The 17996-nt window shown below is 29.3% G+C and overlaps 1 protein-coding gene and 1 long non-coding RNA gene across 2 annotated transcripts; one reads left to right on the top strand and one right to left on the bottom strand.

Annotated features, from left to right (window-relative positions):
* The first annotated feature begins 1321 nt into the window (after positions 1 to 1321).
* On the top strand, positions 1322 to 2938 carry LOC131171906 (uncharacterized). The gene is made up of 3 exons (XR_009142565.1): positions 1322 to 1444; positions 1891 to 1948; positions 2524 to 2938. It is a non-coding gene; the product is annotated as an uncharacterized LOC131171906 (long non-coding RNA).
* A 4219-nt stretch (positions 2939 to 7157) lies between these two features.
* On the bottom strand, positions 7158 to 8408 carry LOC110649582 (ethylene-responsive transcription factor WIN1). The gene is made up of 2 exons (XM_021804201.2): positions 8136 to 8408; positions 7158 to 8031 (listed from the first exon to the last, which is right to left on the bottom strand). The coding sequence occupies exons 1-2, from the start codon at positions 8213 to 8215 to the stop codon at positions 7461 to 7463; spliced, it is 651 nt and encodes a 216-aa protein (XP_021659893.2). The 5' UTR covers positions 8216 to 8408; the 3' UTR covers positions 7158 to 7460.
* Positions 8409 to 17996: the final 9588 nt, after the last annotated feature.

The raw sequence follows: 17996 nt of genomic DNA, 5'->3' as shown, positions 1-17996 counted from the left end.
TTTGATGCTATAATGTGAATTTATTGCTGATGTTGCATTTCATTCCACAGGTTGCATTAGTTTTAGATAGTTATAGAGATTATGGTTAAAATTGATATTTTACTCTCTGAGTCGAACGCTCACTCTGTTCAATATTTTTTCAAAGCTACAGGAGGATTTTATTTTTGGTTTAATTGATTTTCTCCTTCTCAGGTTTTTTATCAATATTTGTGTAATTTTATTTACTCCTAGAATTTCCGCATGTGTTAGAAGTATTTATTTGATTATGGTCTGTAATATTATTATCATGTTGGACCTGTAAACGTATAATGATATGTATGTTTGATGGATTGGATGAGGGAGCTGAGCTCCCATTTATCTTTATGAGGATATGAGTATGTGTAGGGTGGTGAGCTCCCCAATTGAGTATTTATTGTGTTTACAGTCGGGTGAGTCGAAAACTCCCCGTTGGAAAGTCCATTTTATGGCCGGACTCTGTCCGTTTGTTTTCTTGATACTGGGCCCAAATGGGCCTTAGAGTTGGGTTAATGAACAGTTAGGCTTACTACGGGCCTCGGGGGCTTTAGGCTGGCCCAGGTCCTAGTGCCGGTCCGGCCCATAGGTTGGGTCGTGACAGGACAGAAATGGGAGAAGCGAAGGTGCATGATGTAGACCTAGTGCAGTACACTTCAGAGATAGTTCCTTTAATCAGGGAACGATTGAAAACTTGACTTTGATGGCGGAAGAGTTATGAAGACCCAGACGGAGGGATATGGAGTTTGCGATGGCGACTATGTATTCTGAAGGTTTCTCCGATGAAGGGAGTCATGAGATTTTGAAAGAAGGGCAAGTTGGCACCTCCGTATATTGGACCTTTTGAGGTTACTGATAGAGTTGGAGCAGTTGCCTACCGGTTGGAGCTACCACCCAACCTTTCTCATGTTCATCCCGTGTTTCACATCTCCATGCTCAGGAAATACATTCCAGATCCTTCTCATGTACTACAACCAGATGTAATAGAGCTAAAAGAGAACTTGACATTTGAGGAGCAACCTTGAGACATAGTGTACTACCAAGTGAGACACTAAGATCAAAACAGATCCCTATGGTTAAGGTTTTGTGGAGGAGCGATCGGTGGAAGAGTGCACTGGAGTCGAGCGGGACATGCGTAGCAAGTACCCTTATCTGCTCAATGTGTAATCATGTACTTTATTCGCCTTGTGTAAAATTCGAGGGCGAATTTTTACGTAAGGGGAAGAATGTAACACCCCTGATTTTTCTATATATTATTATTGGGCTTCGTGTAGGTATCCTCAATTCACGGAAATTCGACAATTGTTCGAATTTGTGAATTTCCGGCCAGACAGACCAGCTACCGGAAAAGTCTCCGAATTTGATCGAGATTTTGGCTACCCCACCATTGTTAGGCATCCTGAGCACGTTCCCGAAGTCGGAATCGGCAAAGGTAAACCCGAACCTTGTTTTTTTCGTAATTTTCTAGTGCTTAAATAGGATTAAAAATCCATAAAATATTCGTGGTAGCTTAGAAAATTATGATTCTTTTTGCAATAGCTTAGTAATATTGCTAAGGACCGCGGGGCAAAGTTTTAGAATTTTTAGAGCTTATTTGGGCAGTTTTTGCAAAAATGGTCAATTATAAGGATTAAATTAAAATATTACATACTGTGATGGATGATTGATTTGATGGGCCGGGAGGGCTGTGTGATATGATTGATTTGTGGACATATGGTCTGTGAATATAGATGTGTGTTTTGTGCCTTTTTGCTGGTTGTGTAGGTCCTAGGTATAGGGGAAACTCTGCCGGATTTTCGGCACGACTTAGGACGTATTGGTCTTTTTCTTTGTTTGTATTGAGTCAAATTTATTAAATGATTGTAATAAAATTGTCAGGTGAGCCGGGACAGCCTCCTTCCTCCGCCCAGCCGCCACAGTGATTGTCGTCAAGTCTGTGAGTAAAATATTAATTTTAATTGTAATTTCGATATTATTATATGTTCAGCCTGCCCATGCATCACTTATATGCATATATTTATGTAGTTAAACTCTAGGCACGATTTATGATGCATTGATAACTGTTAAAGTGCCATGATGTTGTTGTGGTAATTTGGAGCAGTGTGCGTGCGTTGGCGTGCGTGTGATGTGGTGTGGACTATGGATAGGACGGGTAGTCACGGCTTGAGTTCTTCGCTGGGACCCGATCCTTCGAGGGGTAGTCACGGCTTGAGTTCTTCGCTGGGACCCTCGATTTGGTTATTAAGTGGAAGTCCGAGCTGAGTTCTTCGCTGGCACCAGGTTGGATTTAAGAGAGCTGTATAGGGGATCAGCTCCCATATATTATGATTGATGCTACAGGGTGCGTGAGTGCTCCAAATTACCTTTTTGATGCTATGATGTGAATTTATTGCTGATGTTGCATTTCATTCCACAGGTTGCATTAGTTTTAGATAGTTATAGAGATTATGGTTAAAATTGATATTTTACTCTCTGAGTCGAACGCTCACTCCTGTTCAATATTTTTTTCAGGCTACAGGAGGATTTTATTTTTGGTTAACCTGCTTTTCTCCTTCGCAGGTTGTTTATCAATATTTGTGTAATTTTATTTACTCCTAGAATTTCCGCATGTGTTAGAAGTATTTATTTGATTATGGTCTGTAATATTATTATCATGTTGGACCTGTAAACGTATAATGATATGTATGTTTGATGGATTGGATGAGGGAGCTGAGCTCCCATTTATCTTTATGAGGATATGAGTATGTGGAGGGTGAGCTGAGCTCCCCAATTGAGTATTTATTATGTTTATAGGTCGGGTGAGTCGAAAACTCCCCGTTGGAAAGTCCATTTTATGGCCGGACTCTGTCCGTTTGGTTTCTTGAAATTGGGCCCAAATGGGCCTTAGAGTTGGGTTAATGAACAGTTAGGCTTACTACGGGCCTCGGGGGCTTTAGGCTGGCCCAGGTCCTAGTGCCGGTCTGGCCCATAGGTTGGGTCGTGACATTCTCCTTTTTCATATTTGCAGTTGCATTTTCATAAAATTAAAAAAAGTGTAACTCTAGGTTATCTGATGAAAGATTGGCAAACTCAACAACTTTCACATCTTTCGTACTCCTAAATTCATCGTTACCATCATCCCACAATGAAAGCATGGCTTACCTGGGTCACAAACTGTAATAATGTCATAAATGGGTGGGCTGTGTGGTTTCAATTCTGGTTCGGTTCTTTGTAAAAATCATAACCGAAACCAAATTTTGATTCTTTCATTTCTTTTTTGAAACCAGAACTAGAATCAAATTTCAATTCCAGTTTCGATTTGATTCCAAGTGTTTTCAGTTTTGGTTTTGGTTCTCATTTTGATTCTGTTTGGTTCTCAATTTTTACATTTAAAATTGCAACGTTATTGTGTTTCTTTAAATAAAAACAATTATATATTTCTAATATTAAAATATAAATTAAAATAATAATACTAATGTTAAAATAATAATACCATTATCACATAAAATATTAATAAATATAAACATAACGACTTATTTAAGAAAAATACAATGATAAACTAACAATAATAGTTCAAAATCTATATTGATTCTCAAGAAGTTCTTCCAAACACCGATCCAACTCGAGTTAGGAAGCCAACTTTTACTCCTCCATTTGAACAAAGTAATCATCAATCTCCTCATCTTTTTCTATCATCGCATTATTACATTTTTCAACAGTAGCATTCTGACTAGAACCACTATCACTTATATTCACTTTGAGAATAATAAATAATGTATTTAGATTTAATATAATTCAACTTATATCTACGGTTTAGGACAACTACTATAAGTAGCATTACATTCATATTGTTTAAATGAACCCCAATAATTTGTCAAACTTTACCCTTATTTGTTTGCCCATTTTAACAATTCTATGCCTTTACTATTTTAAACTATGCATTTCACTTAAAATTTTCTTGATTTCAGGGAAGTAAATGCTAGATATGGAACATGCGTTGTACACATACAGCACACGTAAATCAACGTATAAAAATGTGTATGCGATTGATTCAAAGCTCATCCATAACAGTGATGAATGCCGAGCTTTTTGATACAAAGGCCTCTAATCTATGTCGGAAATGGAACGCAAACAAGAAAAAAAAAACGTAAAAATGGGTATAAAAAAATAATATTTTAAAAATATAGGAAATAGAAATATAAGAAAACACGTAAATATAAAAAATTATATATATATATATATATATATATATATATATATATATATATGAAAGATATGCAACAATAAATAAAATCCAAATTAATATTCAATGATATCAAAAAGAGAAAAAAAAAAAAAGCTGTTTGCAAATTTCATACTAAAAAAAACATAAAATATAAGATATTCAAATATAAGAAAAGGGAAAAAATAATGAAATTTATGATATTTCTTTTATTTTATTGTCTTTCTCTTTTTCCATATTTGTAATTACATTTTCATAAAAAAAAAAAAAAAGTTTTAACTCCAGTTTATCTGATAAAAAGATTAGCAAACTCAAAAACTCTCACATCTTTCATACTTCTAAACTTATTGTTGCAAACATCCCACAATGAAAGCATGGCTTATCTGTGTCACAAACTTTAATAATGTCATAAATGGGTGGGCTGTGTGCTTTTAATTTTGGTTCGGTTTTTTGTAAAATCATAACCGAAACCAAATTTCAATTCTTTTTTTTTTTTTTTTGAAACTAGAACTAGAATCAAATTTAAATTCCGGTTTCAATTTGGTTCCAAGTGTTTTCAATTTTAGTTTTGATTCTGATTTCAATTCGGTTCGGTTCTCAATTTTTACATTTAAATTTGCAACGTTAGTGTATTTCTTTAAATAAAAATAATTATATATTTCTAACATTAAAATATAAATTAAAATAATAATACCAATATCAAATAAAATATTAATAAACATAAACATAACAACTTATTTAAGAGAAATACAATAATTAAACAATCAATAATAGGTCAAAATCTATAGTGATTCTCAGGAAGTTCTTCCAAATACCTATCCAACTCAAATTACGAAGCCAATTTTTACTCCTCCATTTGAACAAAGTAATCATCAATCTCCTCATCTTCTTCTATCATCACATTATTACATTTTCAACAATAGCATTCTGACTAGAACCACTATCACTCGTATTCACTCTCAGAATAATAAATAATGTATTTGGATTTAACATAATTCAACTTATATCTACGGTCTAGGACAACTACTATAAGTGGCATCACATTCATCTTGTTTAAACGAACCTCAATAATTTATCAAACTTTACCCTTATTTGTTTGCCCATTTTAACTATTCTATCATCTTTACTATTTTCAACTATGCATTTCATTTAAAAATTTTCTTGAAATCTGGGAAGTAAATGCTAGATAAGGAATATAAACAACCAAATAACAGTTTTTATTATTTTAAATTTTGATTCACAATATTAAATATTAAAAATAAATTTAATTTTAATATAGTAGATGTTATAAAAATTTTGTAAGTTATAATTAAAACTTTTTAAAATTAAAAATGAGATAGTTAATATAATTTTAAATTTAGTGAATTCAATTATTAACATTCACTTCTATATATTGTTTTTGCCTGTACTCTTTAAATCTCCACTAACCCTTACAGACTTTGCAAAATATTCTATTCGGATTTCAGCACTGATATTTTGAGTGGGTCATAATTCAATTCCATGAAACAATATATTTACAAATTGAATCACTTTGTAATTGGAAGGGCGATAGATGCTTTTTTTTTCTTTTGTCTTTGTGCTGTTTTTATTAATTTTCTTCTTTCAAGCTTGTTGGCTAACTTGACAGATTTAAGATCGTTATGAGGTGATAGTCAAAAATCATAGAGAATTTGTCAATGGCAGAGATTAACAGATTGCCACCTTGAAAGCTAATGAGAGTTTGGCTCTAGAGCTGTTTCAAAGGAATTTGACGGGCTCCATCGAACACCTTTAAGTGGTCGTTGAAGAGTTTCACTTTGTTATACAGTTATGTAGACTTCATCTCTACACTTCCTCAAAGGTCAACCGATTTAAGGAGCCTGGATGTGGGCATCCCTATAAAGTTGATGAGTTCCCCTCATAATCATGGAATCGCTTCCTCTTCACTCCATGGAGATAGTCTTCTTTTTAGTTTGCGTGAACCAAGCGTCGACAATATACGACCCCAACATGTTCCTTTTTACTTTATACAAAGGTCATATTTTTTCCCTTTCAATTACCTCATTAGACTCAGAGAGGATGGAGGCGTTATCTCATGAATAATTCCATCTGTTTCACATATCTCATTCTAACCAACATATTCTCCACTTCTGCCTGATCTAACTATATCGATCATTCTATTTAATTGATTTTCTACTCCTGCCTTATACTTAAGAAAGATATCTATTGCCTTATCTTTATTTGTTAACAAATAATTTTTTTAATAGGCATTTATTAACAAATAATTACCTCTATTATATCTAGAGAAATCAATAAAAGTGACATAATACTTTTTTCCTCCTCGGATCATGGTTTGCTCAAGGTCTCCTAAACTTAATAATTATGTTTTTTCGTCTGTGGTTTTACAGGTTCATCTTGTAATTAATCTTAGCTTCACTTCACACTTAACACTTTTACGTGCAATTGGTAATGCCAGAAATGAAAACAAAATTCATTCATGTTTTCAATAGAAGGAAAACTTAAACGTCCTCGTCTATCATGCCAAATATCAATAGAATCAATAACAAACTCTTCTTATAATATTTTTTTCTTCTTTTTAAGTTCTTCAAGCAGTTGTAACAATGGCTCAATCCATTGAAAAAATATTTAGATTCTATTTAATTATCAAACTAAGTTTATAGGTCAAAACAAGCCATTGACTAATATAAAAAAAAATAATAATAATGCAGAAAACGTAGAACTATCTATGTAGAGTCTGTGTAGAATTACCATTAGATCTACTTTTAAGAAAAGCATTTTGTATTAGTCATAGAGTATTAAAAATTATTTAAAAATTAAATTTAATAATGATAAGAATATTAAGATAATAAAAAAATTTTAATGAAATAAAATTCTAAAATAATAAAAATAATGAAATTCAATTCCAAACGAAGCCTTATTATTAAAAACCAGTAGATGCAAAGTCAACTGAAATAACAATTAATTTCATTAATATTTGATCAACAACACAAATTATAATTAATTGCTCAAGCCTTCTTGGAGAATCGAGCACAAATAGTATTATTTGTCTTCTTCAGTATACCCTTTCCTCGCAATTTTGCTCCCCACCCATGCATTCTATATTTCCATATATAAAATAAAATAGTAGAAATTCACAATTTCTTACTTTCATGTGCTTTGTGTGTTGTGTCTCTGCAACACCAACAGCAAACCTATACAAACACATTTGATCCCTTGAAAGTGAAGACCCAACCCACAAGAAATTAATTCAAAGATAGAAGCTACTACCATCATCCCCATCTTGATCGTCACCAAAGGGTGGACTTGGACAGTTCCTGTTGAGAAGCTCTTCGATCATTTGCAGTGCAATTCTCTCTTCTTCATCCATTTCCGTTCTCAACTCTGGCCCCGGTAGCGTCCCCGACGACTCTGCCGCTGGCAATGTTCCATCAGAAACCTGGTGTTTTCTCTTCCCAAGCTGCACGGTCATGACCCAGTTGGAATCAGAGCGCTGTCCGGCGCGCTTTTGCCACACACCAATGTGGGAGTTCTCAGTGTCAAGCCTCAAACATGTCATGGACGGAGATGGTGCTTTGCTGCACTTTCGAAGCTTGGCGTGCAGGATTTCAGATAAACCATTGGGTGGAGCAGTAGCAGCAGTAGTACTAGTGCTAGTACTAGTTGAGGAAGGGTCACTGGATTTTGGGTCTCCATTTGGGGTTTGAGTTATGGGAAAATTGGTTTTTGCGTTGCGGCCACTCATCAAGATTGCAGCTTGATCATAAGCTCGAGCTGCCTCTTCTGCCGTTTCAAATGTGCCTAGCCAGATCCTCCTCTTCCTGTGTTTTATTCACATCCATGTATCATCAACAATAACATCAACAAGGCAAAAAAAAAAAAAAAAGTTAAAAGGAGATAATATCTGGTAGTTGGTAGAGCTTACAGTAAAGGGTGTCGAATTTCAGATACCCAAGAACCCCAATGACGCTGCCTGACTCCTCTGAACTTCTTTGATTGTACCATGTTGGTGGCAGAGAGAGAGATTTAGCAAAGACAGAAGAAAGTACAGAAAGGCAGAGAGGAGCAGTGAAGTACACAAAGGGCTTAGAGAAGAAGATATAGAGAGGCTAAGAGGAGAGAGAGAAGGGCATGGAAGGCTTAACCACTGCATTATAGTACATTATTGTCGGCGAGCTAACGGTTTATACTAGGAAAGCTTTCATACCTACAACTCTCATATGCCCTTTAACATTAAACTTTTACCTACCCAATTAATGGCTGGGCATCCCCTTTCCTTAGCTAGCTTGATCACTACTGTATCATCTACTTAGTTCTACCCTTTGAATAGCCATGCATAAAAATCCATGTGAACAGAAAAGGAGAAAAGGTAAAGGACATTGAAACGGGTGGGACTTGTTCTCACTTCAATTATATCTCTCGCTCTGTAAAGTTATAACACGTTTGAAAAAATTAAGAACTTAACCAGAAGCAACTAGTTAAAATTCATTAAAATCTTGCTGATGCTTTGATCTAGCATTGGACCCCTCCTTTGACTGTGAATCTGTGATATCTCACTTTACCTTTTCCAGTTTCCAGATTTATCTTACATTACATTGATTACCACTTGGCTATGCTTCTTGTTGGTATACACGTACACATCATGGAAGGAAGATGCCTTCCAATTGTGTGTATGTGTGTGGTCATTTCTATTCCCTCACTCCTCATATATCATTTAAGAGTTAGCATTAATAATGAGAACTGGTGACAGAGGGAAATCAACTTATAAAACATACGAAATTTCACTCCTATTATCACAAACGTTTTAACTTTAACGCTATAATACTAAAATTTTCTTTAACATTATAAAATTTTGAGTTTCAACTCTCAATCAGAGCTAAATATATCAGAATAAATGCTAATATCTAAAACGTTAAGATTCCCGCAATTCTCCTTTTCCTCTCAATAATTTTGAAACGAAAAAAAATTCACTTCTATTTTTTTAATTTGATTATATACCTTTGATGCTAATATTTTTAATTGATATTAAATTTATATATTACTAAGTAAAATTTTTATTTGAAAAGAATATATATATATATATATATATATATATATATATATATATATATATATATATATATATATATATATATATATATATATAAGAAATCTAATATTTAAAAAAAAAAAAAAAAGATAGTGCTGAGGTTTGAACCCAGCTTTCGTATACAAAAAACAGAGCCAAAGTGGAAAACTACATGTTTTTCATTATAAATTATATTATATATACTTTTATTCATTTAATTCTAATTAAAATTTTAAATTTTATAATTTTAGAAATAATTTTAATATTAAATTAAAATTCATTGATAAATATTTAAGAATAAATTAAAACAATCTTCAAGTGATTTTCTTAAACATAGTGTTAATTAAAAAAATTTATTGCTAGTTTTCCATTTAAAAAATTTTACAACTAAATATCAAAATTAATTTTTTTTTGTCAAAATATATATATAATATATGTAAGATTTTTTTTTATGTATTTTTCTTTTTTAATTGATTAAATTTTAACTAGAATTCAAATTTGAGTATAGTATTATAAAAAAAAAATTATTAATAATAAATTAAAAAAAAAAAAAACTATCATTGTTCTTTGGCTTTTAAGCCTCCACGTCTTTAGGAGTGACGAACGGGGGTAATCAATGGAGAAATGTACCAACAAGAAAAGAAGTAATCAATTTACGCATTTAGAGGTAGGTATTACTTATAAACCATTAATGGTACCCTCCTCTTCTTTTTCTTCGTACTATTGTTTTTATTTTTCTTTCCCTCGCTATTTTATCTATGTTTAAGGTTTTTTTCATAATAATTAAAAAATTAATTAAATTATTTAAATTATAATAAAATAATTTTTAATTTTATTAATTTATTTTTCACCTCACTTAATTAAGAGAGGAAATAAAAAGTTTTAAGACATTATATAAATAACTATTATGTATGATAAATATAAGAGTAAAATTAAAAATAATAATAATTCATATTTATTGATCTTTTCAAAATGACAAATAATTATGAACACAACTTCATAAATAAAAGAGAATGAAGAGAAAAGAATATATTTATTTTGATATTTATAATTAAATGGTGTTTAATTAATTTTATATACACCTCAATTTTACGTTTATTTCGATTAATTTATTATTTTGGATGAGTGTAAAAATATGTTTTATATTCAATTTATATATTTAACTGGTCACAAAATTAAATTGCAATAATAAATTAGAGTAAATTAACTTAGCCCTCAAAACAAATCTTTTAGTTTGTAGGTATTATTAGCTTAATTTGTGGAACTTTTTTGTTCTTTTTTAATATATAATCGACTTTAAAAGAAATTTAAAATTAATTTTTCATAATCTTAAAAATAATATTAATATCGTTGACTTCATGCAACATCAAGAGCAGCGGGATGTTAGTTCCACATCGATGGGATGAGATAAAAAAGATTAGGAACACTTGCCCTAACTGCCAAGTAACTTGGGTATTCCATTTTAAGTCAATGATTTAAGGCTTGAAAATTATCTAAATCAGCTGAGTTTGAGTGCTGAGTCAGAGATTTATGTGCAGCTAATGGACTATTAACAAAAGGGTCATGACTCTAAACCCTAGATAATTTCAATTAATTATTTTCCATTAATAATTCAAGACCTAAATGTTATTAATTTGTGCCATTTTGGTGAAGTGTTAGAAGCTTATTATATATGCCACCTACCACGCATGTGGTTCAATAATGTACTAGTGTAAGCATTAATCTAGCAATAAATTGGACATTGAACTATTGTTTGCAAGTATTAATTAATTAAAAGAATAAAAATTGGATTTATATTTTGTGAACTAACTACTTGTATTTATAGATAATGAAGAAGCAATTCACATGGCAAAACCCAAACACTATATATATATATATATATGTATATAAAACTCAAAATTAAGTCTACTTTATATACTCATATATTAAGATTTAGGGAGGCTATAAGAAAAACAATTTCCCATTTACAATTATTCAGTCACATAATTTCAATGCAGTTAGTGAAGGCAACTGCCATAATTCAATATGACTTCATTGTTATATTCAACAGAATTGACATCTTACCAATCAAGAATTGACAAATAATTATTGCATGTTTGCTGGAAAATTTATTTTCATCACCATAATTTTTTTTTTTTAAATATGTTGTCTCACCCTATTTTAAGATTCTATTCGGTAATATTAGTTATTTTACTGACCATTAGTTGTTAGATATTAGTTATTTATACAGTGATTTAAAGTAAAAATATTCGATAAAAATAGCTATCAGATTAACTATTAAGTACTTATTTGGTGTTGCGTTTAGAGGATTGAAATTACTTTTTTGAATAAAAGCACCATTTTAGATGCTATGAAAAAAAAAAGTTTAGAAAAAACTATTTTATTATTTTAGTGTTTTGTGTATAAAACTTATTAAATTTAATTTTAAATTATTTTTTAATACTCTCTAATTAGTATATCTAAAAAGTGATTTTCTTAACAGCAATTCCAATAATAATGTCAAATAAACCCTAAATATAAAAATAATAATATCATCTTATTGATTTTAGTTAAAATGCCTTCTCAACTTTTAAAAGCTATGAGGATAATTTTTCATAAACTATTTTTTTATGAAAAAAAAAATTAAAGTGTGTTTAAGTCATATTGAATTATGTTTAAATTTGAAATATTATAGCTAGCCCTGAAAATTATTATAATAACATTATATTAAAATATATTTGATTAATTAATTTTAGCTAGCGAACATTTTTTTTTCCTTTCCTTTTCAATCTTTAAAGATGGAAAAGTAAAAGGGGAAGCAATTAATAAGATTTTTTTTTTTTTATGAAAAATTAGAGTATAGATATATAATAGTAAGCAGATACTAATACGGGAATATGTTTTGGCAGCAGTCGGCATCAAATGCAAAGCCAAAAAATACATTAAGAAAAGATTATATTAATTAGGACCAAAAAGACACTTATTTAAGGATCAAAATCACAATCAAAAAGAGAAAAGAAAGCAAATCTGCGATTTGAAAGCGCTGATTAGTTATTGAAAGTAGTTTACAGTGCATCTAATATGAGTTAGTATTTAATGATTATTAAATTAAATATTTATGTTAAAATTTTTATAAATTTAATTAAAATGTGTACAATAAATGAATGAATCTAAATGTAAACATTTAAATTTAATCCTTTTTCTCTTTCTTTTCATTATGAGTTCTTTGGGGTAATTACAAGTGAGTATTTTCAATGTTAGTTGCCCTCCCTCTTTTTTTCTTTTCTTTTTTTTTGTGTTTTTTATATTTATTATATATTTTTCTCAACAATTTTCAGACCTGTATCTTTTTAGAATATATTTATATTTATCCTCAGTCCATCTAAATTTTGTCTCTTTCTCTTAAAGGATTTATTATCTTATCTTCTATAAGGCTTTAGTATTTCCTCTTTTATAAGGATTTGCTATTTCATCCATTGAGAGAATTTTAGGTTTTTTGTTTTGTTATTTGAGTAAAAATGCAATTATAAAAAATATATATTTTATCTTCTTTAGTAATGATTTTCATATTAGACTCGTAGAGAGTCCATGAAGTTGAATAGTAATAAATTGGCACTGAGTGAAGTGTACTTCCCATCAAAATGGCCAACTCAAATGCTATGTCAACTTGATCAGATCTTTCAAATCGAGATAACCGCTATTATATTTTATATAAGTGGTTTATTTTTATTTTTTTTACATAAAATTATAATAGTATGAAATTTTGTATCTCAAATTTGTATTTTATCTTCAATTAATAAAAGTTATATCTTTTATTTTCTTAAAAAATTCTAGTGATAATATTTAATTTAAAAGACTTATTATTATATGAAATCATGCATTATTGGGATATGTAGGACATTATCATTATTATTATTTTTCCTCTTTCCCTTTCTACTTAATTTCTCCCATAAGACGTCGATCTATACCTACCTAACAATTAGAGTATTAGTATACATTAAGAGTGGATCATTTATTTATGTGACACTTCAATCTAACTGATGATGTTATGAGTTTTGAGACAATTAAGGCTTTGTTTACATCTTATCATCATCATCTTTAGACGATTTGTGCTCTTCACGTCCTCTGCGCATGTGGCTAACTACTATGTTGAGGCCTAGAAGATGATTGCTTGGGTCGATCATTAGCTAACATTGCTTGAGTGATGATTTTGAGGCAACTTCATGTGTTCTATACCTAAAATCGGAACCCTTCAAGGTGGAACCTTTATTAATACTATAGTTTCAAATTTGTTCGAAGTTATATATATGTTAGAAAATTGCTTGTGCGATGCATGTAATTAGTAATATTTTTAATATATATAAAAAATAATATTTTAAATTTTTTATTAATTATTAATTATTTTATTTTTATTACGTTTTAATAAAGATTTTTATAATAAAAATAATAAAAATTTATCTATATATAATATAAATATAAATATATGTAATAAATATATGTTAATATATTGTATTTTGCCTTATAATAATGTGGTTACTTATTATAGTATTAAGAAGATAACTATTAAACAATTTGTAACCTACATCTACATAATTGAGGAATTAACAACTTAGCTATAGCTTAAGTAATTAAATAAATAATTAATAAAATAAAGAAAAATTAATCAAATTAAATAAATTATATTTAATTAATAAATTGCCGCTTAATATAATTTCATAATATTATATAGCAGTATTAAAAAACCTGCATTATATATATATATCAACATTAAATAAAATATTATTATTTTTATCTTTCATTGAAAAATAATATAATAATTAGTAAATAATAAATTTAATTACAAAACCTTGAGTTGTGAAAATTAATTGTTAAAAAAATAATCATTTAAATCATAAAAAAATTAAAATTAAATAATAATGATAATAATATCGATATTTAAAAGAAAAATAAAAGAAAATTAAATTTAGTATAAAAAGATGATAATAATGTCATCTGGCAATACCATAAAAAGGAATGTCATGTGTTAACTTCTTAAAAATATCTATCTGCTTCATATATGTAGATAGATAAATAGATTAAACAATACTAACATCGATGCACCAAAGAAAAATTAGGGGAAAAAATCTAGTTGTTTTTTTTATTATTATTTAGAAAAAAGTTATTTTTAAACTAAATCGTATTTTTAATATCACTCTTAAATAATAACGTATTAAATTTTGAATATGATCATTAATAATTTTTGGATGAAGTTATATATATATATATTTTTTTTTTTTTTCTGAATTACTACCATTTTAATTGTTAAAAAATATTGGTATGGAATTTTTTTCTTTTTGTCACATAACTGCAAATTGTTAATTAAAAAAGAAATGTCAACTAACACTTGTTAACTATTTTAAAATTTTCACATTTAAAGACCATTTACAAATGAAATAAAATAGATATATGTGTTTGATGTAAATAAAACTAAGGAATTGCCCGTGCAAGAGCACTTGGCTAATAATAATTTTAATATATAAATATATTTAATTATATATTTTTAATTTTAATAAATATAGGTAAAATAAAAATTTAAATTTATTATTAATTACTTTATATTTTATTTTTATTGCTTTTTATGTAGACTAAATTTTTTATCTCTCAAATTTTTTTAATAAAGATTTCATAATAAAAATAATAACAAAATATAACAATATAATAAAAATATTTATTAAATATATGAAATAATTTAAGGTTAATTGAATTATATAACTATTTTCATCATTTTAAGATATTAAACTTTTTATATCCTCTTGATATATTAAAGAAACATAATATATTCAAATACTATTTTTATTTTGTAGTATTAATATTATTCTAAAAAATAATATTAATAATAAAAAAGCATTAAGCTAGTGAAAAAAGCTGAAAACAAAATAATATGTTTATAAATAAATTACCACTTCCACATGGCAAGCTCTTAGAAGAGTTTAGCCTATTTTATATATAGATAGATAGATTAAGGTTGATTAAATTATATAATCATTTTTATCATTTTAAACTATTATATTTTTCTATATCCTCTTAATATATTAAAGAAATATAATATATTCAAATACTATCCCTATTTAATAGTATTAATCTTATTCTTAAAAAGTAATAGTAATAATAAAAAAGCATTAAGGCAATACAAAAAGAAAAAAAAAATTATATGTATGTGCAATATAAAATTATACGGATATAAAATAAATATATATTTATATATTGTAACTTACTTAACAGTAACGACAACACATCATAGCATTAATAATAAATTGTAACTTGTAATGCCACATGACAAATTCTCTTCTTATAATGTCATATGACAAGCCCTTGGGAGAGTTTAACCTACTTTAGATAGATAGATTTAATTAGGTTTATCACAATTCGTGTGGTGGCAGAAAATTAAATTCGATGCTCTAATTATTTTAAATATAATTTTTGATATAAACAAAAAAATTTTAGAAAATAAAATTTTAAAAGGAATTGACATCTTAATTGGAGATATCAAAAAATAAAATGAATAAAGATGGGAAAGAAAGAGAAAGAGATAAAGAGAGAGAGAGTGACTCTCCTTTGCATCTCTCCCCATATCTCTTTCTCTCTCTCTATCTCACTATGTCTCTCTCGCTCTATACCTCTAACACTATCTCTCCTTCCCATGCCACCCTTTTTCTTCAATTTTTTTTAATTTCTCTCCCTCTCTTTTTTAATTTTTTCAATGTACTTTTAAAATTTTTATGTTTTTAGCATCCGAGACTAGAACTTTGTTTTATTTACAATTTAGGAAGTTATATTTTTAACCTTTTGCAATTTAGGGATTTACTTATGTGGTGCTAACATGGTACATGCTTTGATGATGTGGCACATACTTTGACGGCATGATGATAATATTAGCATACTATGTCAGACGTGGCATTGATGTCAACGCATTACATCAGCATCATGTCAGGATAATTAATGGCATTACCTAATTTTTTTCTCGATTTACTAATAGCGCAATGGTATAATCCTCGATTTGTAATAAAACTTAAAGTTAATTCTCAAATTGAAAATGTGCAAAAGTACAGGTTAATAAATTATACCTTTTCTATTAATATATAGGCTAAAAACCTAATTTAGTTCTTCAATCACAAAGAAAGTGTGTTATGACCAATTTTTTAGTTGGACTAACACTAAAATTTGGATAAATTTAACTATTAAAGTTTGTAATAAGTCTTTATTATCTCAATACATTTCCATTATTAAATAATATCTCAAAATTTTCATTAAAAATAAAATACAGTTCAAAATATAATTTTTTTTAATAAGCAATCAACAATTCAAAACACAACTTAAATATTTCAGCCTTTCCAACACTTTCCATTATGAGGCGGCTCAACACAAATCCCAACTAATTTTGACATTGCAGAGAGCCAGAATCAATCTTTGTCATAATTTTAGTAACGGTATCATGATTATCCACTTTCTCATTACAATAAGTGGATAACCTTACCATATACTTCAAGTAATTCTTCTATTTTTTCTCTTTAGCTTCTAGGGTTTCACCCTTTTGATCTGCCGTCTTGGGTGGCTAGCTCCTACCCCTTCGGGTAGGGGAGGGTCGCCTTCCTTGCAGGGATGTGGGTTCTCCCTCCTCACTTCTAGTGGGTGGTACATACTTTTTTGGGTTTTGATTTGTTAACGGGCAATGCTTCAATGTAAGGGTGTAGTTTTTTCTTGGGCCTGTTTTAATCTTCTATTTCTGCTATTGCAGTTATTTTGAGTAGTTTAGAGATAGATTTGCTTAGGCTGTGATTGCATGCAGGTGTTTTGCCATAGTTGTGGTCTCCATGTTGAGTCATCTGTTCTGTAAAAATCTCTATTAACCAAGCCAGTGTGAAGATTCTATGAGTTGGTAGCAGCTTGTAGGGTGGCCAATGAAGGTTTTCAGCCCGGAAGGCACGAGTGAGTTACCAAAAAGTAATGTCTCCTTCTTCTTCCTTACTGCCAGTGCTGTATGCACTACTTTCGAAGAGTTTTCTTGGCCTCCATGGTTCTATGGTTTCTCTACTCTTTTCTGAGGTTTATCTTGCTTGGGACCTTCATTGTCAAAGTGTTCTGCCACGTCTAACCCAAGCATCGTGCGTCAGCTTGCTCTAATCTCCTGCCGGTGAAAGCTTGAAATTGAAGTGAGGCTCGTTTGATCTCCTTCCCATCCTCAAGTTTGTGGCATTGTGTGTTAAGACTTTCTGTGTTTAGAGTTTTTCGGGCAGGTTACCCATTTTAGCAAGGTTTTTTTACAGTGGACTAGGGCCTTGTTAAATGTGTTGAGTTTCTGTTAGCTAGACTTAATCTCTTTTAAACCTAGGAGTTTTTTAATATTCTTTTTGTATTGGACTTCAAGTTCCTAATTATTAATGAAGATCTTTTTATCTCTGAAAAAAGAAAAATACTTCAAGTAATTATGTGAATATAACTTGCTGTATATATATATATATATATTCATAACACATTATTTACTAATTAGTATCTGTAAATGATTTCTTTTTACTGATTCTAAAATAGCAATCATGCATGAATTCAATAATGGCTTTTTCTTTATTCATTTTTTTCCTTAATCATTTTCTCATTGGTGGATCCAAAAATTTTATAACGTGGGATTTGTATAATGCATATTAAAATTTTAAAAATTTTTAGTTAAATTAATTATAAATAAAATTTTAAATAATTCAAAAAAAT

The sequence above is a fragment of the Hevea brasiliensis genome, chromosome 13, assembly GCF_030052815.1.
Source record: "Hevea brasiliensis isolate MT/VB/25A 57/8 chromosome 13, ASM3005281v1, whole genome shotgun sequence".
Taxonomy (NCBI): domain Eukaryota; kingdom Viridiplantae; phylum Streptophyta; class Magnoliopsida; order Malpighiales; family Euphorbiaceae; genus Hevea; species Hevea brasiliensis.
The sequence above is the reverse complement of the archived record's forward strand: the minus strand, read 5'-3'. Positions and strand labels throughout refer to the sequence as shown.